The sequence below is a fragment of the Narcine bancroftii genome, chromosome 13 (assembly GCF_036971445.1).
Source record: "Narcine bancroftii isolate sNarBan1 chromosome 13, sNarBan1.hap1, whole genome shotgun sequence".
Lineage (NCBI taxonomy): Eukaryota > Metazoa > Chordata > Chondrichthyes > Torpediniformes > Narcinidae > Narcine > Narcine bancroftii.
In genome coordinates, this window is record NC_091481.1 from 70,770,140 (window position 1) to 70,780,920 (window position 10,781).

General features: G+C 44.0%; 2 protein-coding genes across 2 annotated transcripts in view; both read left to right on the plus strand.

Moving 5' to 3' along the window:
* The window catches only part of LOC138748248 (sterol regulatory element-binding protein 2-like), a 44,218-nt gene extending 42,054 nt beyond the window's left edge, over nucleotides 1-2,164 (plus strand). Inside the window, exons 14-15 of the mRNA XM_069908083.1 lie at nucleotides 597-706; nucleotides 1,850-2,164. Of these exons, the coding sequence (XP_069764184.1) occupies nucleotides 597-706; nucleotides 1,850-2,013 (274 nt within the window). The 3' untranslated portion in view covers nucleotides 2,014-2,164. The remainder of the gene's footprint in view (nucleotides 1-596; nucleotides 707-1,849) is intronic.
* A 6,197-nt stretch (nucleotides 2,165-8,361) lies between these two features.
* Nucleotides 8,362-10,781, plus strand: part of LOC138748059 (sterol regulatory element-binding protein 2-like) — an 11,218-nt gene continuing 8,798 nt past the window's right edge. The window contains exon 1 of the mRNA XM_069907755.1: nucleotides 8,362-8,496. Coding sequence (XP_069763856.1) covers nucleotides 8,362-8,496 — 135 coding nt within the window. The remainder of the gene's footprint in view (nucleotides 8,497-10,781) is intronic.

Here is a 10,781-nt window from a genome sequence, read left to right on the forward strand (position 1 = left end):
AGCCTGAAAATGACTTACAATTATATGTTACTGTTGAGGGGCTGAGACCAAGAGGAAGCCCCCCAAACAACCTGGGTGGGGTGGGAGTATGACCAGGTGCCATAGTGGTGGTAATGGTGTAAATAGAAATGAATGTACCATAATGAAAATGTTATACAATAAAAATCCCCTGTATCTGGCACCCCTGGGGATTGGTAGATGCTGGATAAGTGAATTTTCTGGTTGTTTGAGATTGCGTGAAATGACTGCTAGGGCGCACCAATTTTAAACTATTTTACCTGCTTATTTTCAGCTTTTTTTTTTTGTTGGTTGCTTGAGGCTTCTGGTTGCTTGAATTCTGGTTAATGGGGATTGTACTGTTAAGGGCGGGAGGAGACTAACGTTTTTAGTAATAATTTATTGGGAATAAAGTCTGTTTTTTGGTTAAGAAAAATGAACTTCTGGGCATTTGCTTTCAAGCTTGGCTGGTGGCTTCATACCTAAAACAGTGTTGCCGTTTCTGATTTTGTGTGATGTGACTATTGGCTGTTGTTGAGCAAACGTTAGCGTGTTTCTGAACTGAGACGTTATGGTATAAAATTTATTGTCTGTTGCAGAGAGTTCTCCAATGCCTTTGAGTACTTGCAATTACTTAAAACTTGCGCTTGGACAGGTGGAAATTGGACCCGGACATCTTCCATTGAATCAAGTCTGAGGAGGACTGTAGGTGAGAGATTGGCTTTATATGATCTGATTTGGAGATATCCTTTGTTAATTTTAAAACTAGCAGCATAATAATTTGAAAAAGGCAGTGAAGAGAAATGGCTGTGCTTATCATTCTCTCTCCCTCCTTAGATGATTTGGCAATCATCAGTACTGAACATTTTGCTTCATTTAGTGTCTTGGAGCGATATGTAAATTGAAATAGCCAAGTCTGAGCTAGTGTAATTTGACTGTGTTTGGCCCATATCCCTCTAACTTTTTCCTACCCATGTACTTGTCCAAATATCTTATAAATGTCATAATTTTATCCTCTGCCAGCTCATTTCATCTATCTGTTTGCTTTTGTCCCTTTTACACTCTCACCTTCAACCTTTACCCTCTAGTTTTAGCTACCCCTATTGTGGGGAAAACGCAGTGACTATTCACCTTATCTCTGCTCCAAATGATTTTATATAACCAATTTAGGCAACTTGGACTAATGTACATGGGAAAACAGTCAGCATGGAGACTCTGATTTCCTCAAGACGTAAGAGTAGAAATAGGCTATTCAGCCCATTGAGTCTGCCCTGCCATTTAATCATGAGCTGATTCATTTCACTACTCAGCCCCTCTATCCGGCCTTCTCCCCTTAACCTTTGATGCCCTGGCTATTTAAGAACCTATTCATCTCTGTCTTAAATACTCCCAATGACCTGGCTTCCACAGCCACATGTGGCAACAAATTCCACAGATTTACTACCCTCTGGCTGAAGAAATTCCTCCGCACCTCTTTTCGAAGTGAACACCCTTCAATCCTGAAGTTGTGCCATCTTGTCTTAGACTCTCACTATCTTCATCTATTCTCTCCACGATACTCTGTGTGCAGTAAGTGCCTTTTCCTTGATATATCTTGTCCCTATTATTACACATCTCAACGAATATTTGATAGATTGCCAGCAGAAACTGAGGCTAGTGTCTGAAACTACTTTGAACCACTGTGAATAATTTTGTCAGATGTTCTTTTTGATTAATTGGATAAACGTTTTACACAAAACACTGAGGTTTTTAATATATTTATACAACCAACGCAACAGTTTTGCATAAAAAAAATATCCCCTGCTCGTGTCAGTAAAAAAAAAAATTATTTTTTTTTGCATCTTTTTGTCAGGTCCGGACCCAGTGAGTAAGTGGTGGACGTTGATTGTCGAATTTGCTGTGCACTGGCTTCAGGACGAAGATTCAACAGCGAAAAAATTATTTCCTGAAGTGGAACGAATTCCCAAATCTCTGCAGCTGTCTGAGTATGTCAGCACTTCAACTTTCTCACATTGAGGGAAGATGTAGGAAATGATTTTGGAAGTGAAATAATCTCCTTGTATGCCTGATGTAAAATATTCTTTTTAAAAGGGAAATTTTTCATCAAAATAATTGTCTATTTCCTGAGTGCAGTAATAAAAGGAGATCATTATGGCCCTGAAAGTTATTCCAGTACCCAGTTCTTCTTTCTTTGGCTTGGCTTCGCGGACGAAGATTTATGGAGGGGGTAAAAAGTCCACGTCAGCTGCAGGCTCGTTTGTGGCTGACCAGTCCGATGCGGGACAGGCAGACACGATTGCAGCGGTTGCAAGGGAAAATTGGTTGGTTGGGGTTGGGTGTTGGGTTTTTCCTCCTTTGCCTTTTGTCAGTGAGGTGGGCTCTGCGGTCTTCTTCAAAGGAGGCTGCTGCCCGCCAAACTGTGAGGCGCCAAGATGCACGGTTTGAGGCGTTATCAGCCCACTGGCGGTGGTCAATGTGGCAGGCACCAAGAGATTTCTTTAGGCAGTCCTTGTACCTTTTCTTTGGTGCACCTCTGTCACGGTGGCCAGTGGAGAGCTCGCCATATAATACGATCTTGGGAAGGCGATGGTCCTCCATTCTGGAGACGTGACCCATCCAGCGCAGCTGGATCTTCAGCAGCGTGGATCACAGCTAACTTGCCTTGTCTATTCTCATGTTTTCAAATGACAAAGAAGGCCATGAATATTAATCACTCTCAGTGCAATCCCATCAATTATATTTCCCCCACTTTTTTTTCTTGTAACCTCTCTCTTGCAAACCCAGTAACTTTCTGCTGTGATCCTTTTACCAGCCATATCTGCCATAAATTTTTGTTACAGGCCCTTTTGGCCCACAGGCCTGTGCTGCCCACAAATAACCAACAACCTGAATGATGTGAGGAAACCGGAGTCCCCGGGGAAAACTCACACAGACACGGGGAGAAAGTACCAGCTCCTTACAGACAGTGGCAGATTTGACCCCAGAACACTGGCGCAGTAATCATTATGCTAGCCATGACCCCCCATTTCCCTGTCCAGACAACCTAATGATCAACTTTGGGATGTAGGAGGAAACTGGAGCCCTTGTGGGGAGGGGGAGCTCACACAGGGGGATGTGCAAATTCCACACAGGCGACACCAGGGGTCTTGATCAACACAGATCACATGAGCTGTGAGTAAAACATGAAAGTCTGCAGATGCTGTGATTGGAGTAAAAACACAGAAATGCTGGAGGAACTCAGTAGGTCTCGCAGGTAAAGATACTGAAGTTTCAATCCTGAGTCCTTGTACCTTTACCTCCTATGGACACTACGAGACCTGCTGAGTTCCTCCAGCATTTGTGTTTTTGCTTGAGTTGTGAGGCAATATTCAATTCCATTGCTTGCTTTTGTTCTCCAACTGTTACTAAAGACCAGTCACTGTAGATTTTGAAGATTTCAACAGGCTTGTCGAGGGGGAGGTGTCCAGATTTTGACAAGATTTGTGTCACGACATCCTTCCTCAGTGGTCTGCTTCCTCCCTATCCGCTTTCTTGTTCTGAAGTCCATCGTACAAAATAGCTTCTCTCATTAAAATTCTTAAACATTTCAATTTGACCACCCTCTAATTTTCTGTGCTCCAGGGATTGAAGATCTATTCACCCTGACTTCATGGTCCTGGAATCAGGGTGTGAATTCAACCTGTTTCCTCAAAATGTAAAGTAAATCATAGCCTGAGAAGTTTTGTAGCAATACCTGAGTGTGACTGTTTACCTGTTTATAATGCAAAACGAGGGAAGATTTGATTACCTTAGTGCTGTGAAATAATTGCCCTGATGAAAGAGGGGTAAAAAATTGAAATTTTAGTGTCATGGAGCAGTGAGATCTAGGAGTACAGGTGCAAGGTACCTTGAAAGTGACGACTCCAGTAGGTACGATGATCAAAAAGGCTCTTGGCACATTTGTCTTCATTAGTATTGAGTTTAGGAAAGGAGAAGTCATGTTGCAGTTGTATAAGACTTTGGTGAGGCCACATTTTGGAGTATTGTGTTCAGTTTGGTCAACGTGCTACAGGAAAGATGTTGTCAAGTTGGTGAGGGTGCAGAGAGGATGTTGCCAGGACTTGGAGGCTGGGGCTGTATTCCTTGGAGCACAGGAGGATGAGGGGTGATCTCAGAGTGTTCAAAATCATGAGGGGAATAGATAGAGTGAACGCACCGTTTTTCATCCAGAGTGGGGAAATCTTGAACCAGAGTGCACAGGATTAAGGAGAGGGGGAGAGATTTAATAGGAAGGGGTAACAGAGGTTGTGAGTGTATGGAGCAGGCTGCTGGAGAAGGTAGTTGAGGCAGGTAAAACTGCAACATTTAAGAAACATTTGGAAAAGATAGGTTTAGAGGGATATGGGCCAAATGCAGGCACACGAGACAATTTGGTTGGTCTGGGCAAGATGAACTGAAGGGCCTGTTTCCATACTGTATGACTCTACTTAAGGCCACTCACCATGTAAAACTTGGGGGCATAGGCAGTTATTCAACTCTTCAAGGAAATATTAATTTTAATGGTACAGTAAAATCCCTGTTATCTGGAATTCAAGCTACTGGCAAAGAAAATTGTGGAAAATAAATAAGTAAAAAATACACGTTTAAAATTGGTGACCTCTAGTGGTTAGTTCACTAATCACGCCATATGCAATCTTGAGCAACCGGAAAATTCACTTGTCCGGCATCAACCAATCCCCATAGGTCCTGGATATCGGGGGTTTTTTCACTGATTTTTGCCTTTTCATTGTTTCCCAAATATAGCAGTCCACTGCCAAAGGCAATTCTTCATCTCTCTAAAGCTATGCAGTCAACCCTGTTGGGGAAACGAGATGCTCACCAGACAACATTCTTGCATTGTGAGAGAGCCAGTGGATATCTATGGAACAGTTTGTCTGTCTCCAGCCCTCACCAGGACACAAAACTTCACAAGGTACAGAGTTGTTCACTGACTTCACTTCAATTTCAACAAGGTAACCCTGCTACTGACCCTGTTCGGGTCAGTACCAGAACATTGAGTACTGTCACACTGAGCACTGGCGAATTCCAGGGCTGTGTGCTCTGCCCACTCCTTTTCACGCTACTGACCCACGACTGCATTGTCAGATCCAGCTTCAACCGTGTCAACAAGTTTGCAGATGACACAACAGTCGTCACCCCTCATCTGCAACAACGATGAGTCGCCCTACAAAGAAGAGGGGGAAAATGTCATGAAATAGTGCAAGAACACAACCCGAGTCTCAATGTAGACAAGACGAAGGAAAAATGATTGAGAGCTTTAGGAGGTCCAGGAACGACCATCCTCCACTACTCATCAACAACTCTGGAATAGAGTGGAGAGCACCAAGTTTGTTGAAGTTCACTTAACTAGTGACCTATTGTGGACAAACAACATCTCCTCATTGTTAGGAAGGCACAACAGTGACTGCACTTCCTGAGAAGACTGAAGAGGGCAAGAATACCGGCCCACCACTATGTCAACCTTCTATAGGAGCTCAATTGAGAGCATCTGGATGGATGCATCACAGTGCGGCCCACTTGCTCCAGAGAAATGGATCGGAAGTCAATCCATAGGACCTTGAGCAGCAAAGAGGATCACTGTGGTCTCCCTCCCTCCTCTTCCTCCATCCTCCTCTTTCCCCCCTCCCCCCCCCCACCCCCCCCCCCGGGCAAATTTATTGAGGACACAGCATCTTTCAGCTGATCCCTTCAGGAAAGAGATACAGGAGGATCAGAGCCAGCACCTCCAGGCTGAGGAACAGCTTTCTTCCCACGGGCAGTGAGAAGGCTGAACGACCAAAGGAACTGCTTCACACTAACTGTCTGAGACTCTCACAATGTCCGTATAGATGAATACTTGTCCTGCATATGTATTGTTTGCCTGCATGTATGTTATGTCTGGTTTTGTGTTTGGGTACCAAAGAACACAGTTTTGTCAGGTTGTACTTGTGCAATCAGATGAAAATAAACTTGACTTAATGTACACTGTAAAGTTTGCCTCTCCTTGTCCCTGCAAGGACCAAGGAAGAGTCATCAAGTTCTGGTGCCATTTTACATGCAAGAAACAAACCTGAGTCCCTTCAGCAAGTTCAGTGCTCTGCAGATGTCACCGCCCTCCTCCAAAGTAGCTTGACCTGTACATTGCTCGTAGGTGAACTCAAGCTTGAGGGCCCTGTATCCAGGTCACATCTTGACCCACTAGCTCAACGCACTACAAAGCTGTCAGTGGCTGAGGCCTGACGCGAGGCTTGCCATCTACCATGCCTGTTGAGAATCCTGGGTCCCAGTTTCCAATGGCTGGTGGGCCGAAGCTAGAATTTTGCTGCTTGCGCTCTGTGCAACAATCCAGGATCCGTAGAAGCTTCCCTGGACTAGCACTTACTTGGCTGGACCTTGGCCGATCTGATCTGCTGCTCGTGGATTCCTTCTCAGCAGAGCTCCTCTGAAACTTCATTCTTGATCTGCCATAGAACACTACAGGCCCTTCGGCCCTCGATGTTGTGTTGACCCATGTACTCCTTCCAAAAAAAAAGTACTAAACCTTTCTAGCCTTGTAACCCCTTTATTTTTCTTTCATCCATGTACCTGTCTAAGAGACTCTTAAATGCCCCTAATGTTTCAGCTTCCACCACCATCCTGGCAAGGCATTTCCAGGCCCCCCACAACTCTCTGCGTTTTTAATTTAAAAAATCTTACCCCTGATGTCTCCTCTAAACTTCCCTCTCTTCGCTTTATACACATATCCTCAGGTTTGCTATTTCCTGGCCTGGGGGAAAAAGCGGTGGCTGCCCACCCTGTCTATGCCTCTCAGAATATTGTAGGCCTCTTATTAAGTCCCCTCTTCATCCTTCGCTCCAAAGAGAAAAGTCCTAGTTCTGCTAACCTTGCCTCATAAGACATATTTTCCAATCCAGGAAACATCATGGTAAGTCTTCTCTGCACCCTCCATAGCTCCCACATCCATCCTATAATAAGTTGACCAGATCTGAACACCATACTCTAAGTGCGGCCTCACCAGAGATTTGTAGAGTTGAGGCATGGCCTCTCGACTCTTTAACACATCAATCCCCCCCTATTAATCTGAAGCCCAGCATCCCATAGGCCTCCTTAACTATCCTATCAAACCTTCATGGCAGCCTTGAGAAATGCGTGGATTTGGACCCCAAGGTCTCTCTGTTCATCCACACTGTTCAGTGACTGACCATGAACCATGTTTGACCTTCCAAAATGCATCACCTCACTCTTATCTGGATTGACCAACTCTGTGTCTTGGCAGTAGGTTTTCATTGTCCCAGCTTTGCCTTTAAAACACACGAATCATCAGATTATAGCAGATGCAAGGATGCTGGTTTTGTAGGTAAAGCCAAGGCTGACAGACATGTGCTCCAGATCTTGCCCAAACTGAGATGGTGGCCTCTGGGGGTGCATTGTAGTTGCATTGCATGTGTCAGCGATGTTGTGCAATGTGTCTGCAGTGCAATACAGAGGTGTGCCCTGGGCATCGAGAAATGAACATGATTTACAGTGAGGTTTATCGCTGGTTTAAGTCTTTGCAATATAAAGCCGACGTGCAAGAATCATGTGTAATTCTGACATTTTAAATTTAGACATGCAGCACGGTAACAGGCTCTTTCTCCCCACAAGCCCGTGCTGCCCAGATAGACCCTTTTAATCTACAACCCCTGGTACCCTTTTTGGATGGTGTGGCAGGAAACCAGAGCACCGATACAGGGAGAACATACGGACAGTCCCAATTGCTGGCACTCCCATGTATCTGTCAGATGAAACAGGTCATTTGGCCCAACTGGTATACACTTGCATTTACATTCTGTAAGCTGACACTATCCTCTTTATCTCATCCTCTTGCATTTAGCTGAATTCCCATCTAAAACCTCTATTCATGTTCAATGCCAAATTGGGAGGCGAGTCTCCCATTCCCACCACTCGTGAGGTAAAAACGGTGGGCAAAACAAGAGACACTGCAGATTTAAATTTAAATTTCATGTAATATTAAATGTAAATATTAAATTTGGGTAGATCCATGAATGGGCAGGGTATGGAGGGCCAATGATCTGGGTGCAGGTCAATGGGACAAGACAGAAGAATAGATCAAGTTATCATTAAGTTGCATGAGTACAACCCGACAAAACAGCGTTCTTCAGTCCTCGATGCAAAACGTGCAGACCACAGCAGCAGGTAAGACAAACAGTACATATGATGTACAATATAATACAATACAAATATACATATATAAAAATAAATAAATATAAATATTGTTTGGTAATATTAGTGTCTCGGATGGTTAATGTGAGCAGTTCCTTTGGTCATTCAACATTCTCACCGCCCATGGGGAAGAAGCCTGGTGGTGCTGGCTCTGATCCTCCTGTATCTCTTCCCCGATGGGAGCAGCTGAAAGATGCTGTGTGCAGAGTGGAAGGGCTCCCCAATGATTTTGTGCACTCACTTCAGACAACGATCCCGGTAGTGTGTGGGGTGGGTTGAAGACTCCAGTGATCCTATCTGGCCATGTTATGGTTCTGTGGATTGATGTCCAATCCATTTCTCTGCAGCAACCGTACCCGCACTGATGATGCAGTTGGCCAGGACACTCCTGTAGAAGGTTGACATAGTAGTGACTGGTAGCCTTTGCTGTGATAGTTCACCATAGACTAAGATGGATTGAAGGGCCTGATTTTGTGCTGTTCGTGTTTCTACGGTTCTAATTAAAACTGAATTCTTGCTCTAATAGGAACAGGAAATGATATCCTCTAAACTTCATTCCTTTTAGATTCCCCTTAAAACCTGGGTTTACTTTCAGTGTTTGTTCATACCCCAGCATCTTCCACCTTCATTATTGCAACTCAATAATATCCAATGGAGTAAATACAAGCTTCTAATTTACTCCAAAGCTTCACAGAAGGAGAATACCCAAATTCATAGAGACGTACATCACTGAAACAGGCTCTTCTGCCCACTGAGGCTGTGCCGACCATCAACAAACCATTTACACGATTTATAATTTTATTCTTCCTTTCCCAAATTCTGTCACTCACTCAGGGTACATGAGCCTAGCAATCTGGTGGGGTGAAACTGAAGCACCCAGTGAAATTCCACAAGGAAAACGTGCAAACTCCACACAGACTGCTGTGTGGGCATTTTTTTTGTCTAGCTGCTGCAGTTCACTATCCCCACCTCATCATGAGAAGGCTTCAGTGAAATAAAATATGTTTGGGTCCTAATAGGAGTAGTTTCCAATTAAAATCTGGTCATCCACTGTCACAAATTCCAAAGGGTATTGGATTATTTGAATTTTACTATATTTTGAGCAATAACTCAACTTTGTAAATCCAATAATTTTTTGTAATCATTTTTTTAAATGTTCTTAATTTTTTTTAAAGATTGAATTTTGAGTCCAAAATTGGAGTGAGAGTATTGATGTGAAATAAATTATTTAGTTAAAGTGGGAAGAGGCTTAGATTATCTCTGATAACCTGTCGTGGAGACTGAGGTTTTTTTGAATTTTGTTTTTGTACTTGACAGGCTGTGCAATTGTTGATCTGCGACATTTTGCTCTCCATGCGGACAAGCCTTGTGGCAGAAACAGGCAAACTCCAGCCAGGGCGGGTGGGGGAGACGGACCAAGCATCAAGTCTAGAACTCAAAGGATTCCAACAAGACTTGAGTAGCCTCAGAAAGCTTGGTCAGACATTTAAAGTAGCACACATGCCGTAAGGTAAGCAAGCAGATATGTGCAGAGCCTTGACAGTTATTACCATTCTGGGGCAGAAGATCATATGTATGGTGAATAAAATCTTTCTATACTGTACTAAAATAATTTGAGAACAAAATTGATCTGACAGGTTTAAAACTGTACACATCGAGAATTAGTTATTATGAACATGTCACAAAAGTATGTGTTGTTTGGTCCGCAGGCATCGCAAATGCAAATATTGCTATAAATTACATTTTTTTTTAAAAAAATAAATAGTGTAAAAGAAGGGAAAGTGAGGCAGTGTCTGTGGTTCCTTGTGCATTCAGAAATCTGATGGCAGAGGGGAAGAAGCTGTCCTTGTCCCACTGGGTGTTCATCGCAATGTTTAGCACTAGAACAGACAAACACCATATATCTGGAATCCTTGGGGACAGTGTGTTCCGAATTTCGGAAAGCCCACCCGAATTGTGCTGCCGTATTCACCCTCGGCCCACCCGGATGTCTCCCCCGCCCATTTGGTCCACACTTGCCGGATTTTGGATGTCCGGATAAAGGATTGTGTACCTCTACCTCTGTCTCTCTGTCTCTCTGTCTCTCTGTCTCTCTCTGGTCTCTCTGTCTCTTGTCTCTCTCTCTCTCTCTCTCTCTCTCTGTCTCTCAGTCTCGCTCTCAGTCTCTCTCCTCTCTGTCTCTCTCTCTGTCTCTCTCTCTGTCTCTCTTCTCTGTCCTCTCTCTGTCTCATCCTCTCTTCTCTTGTCTCTCTTCTCTTGTCTCTCTCCCAGTCTCTCTCTCACTGTCTCTCTCTCTGTCCTCTCTCTCTGTCTCTCCTCTCTGTCTCTCTCTCTGTCTCTCTCATCTGTCTCTCTCTCTGTCTCCTCTCCTCTGTCTCTCTCTCTGTCTCTCTCTCTGTCTCTCCCTCTCTGTCTCTCTCTCTGTCTCTCTCTCTGTCTCTCTCTCTGTCTCTCTGTCTCTCTCTCTGGCTCGCTCTCTCTCTCTCTCTCTCTCTCTGTCCTCTGTCTCTGTCTCTTGTCGTCTCTCTCTCTCTCTCTGTCTC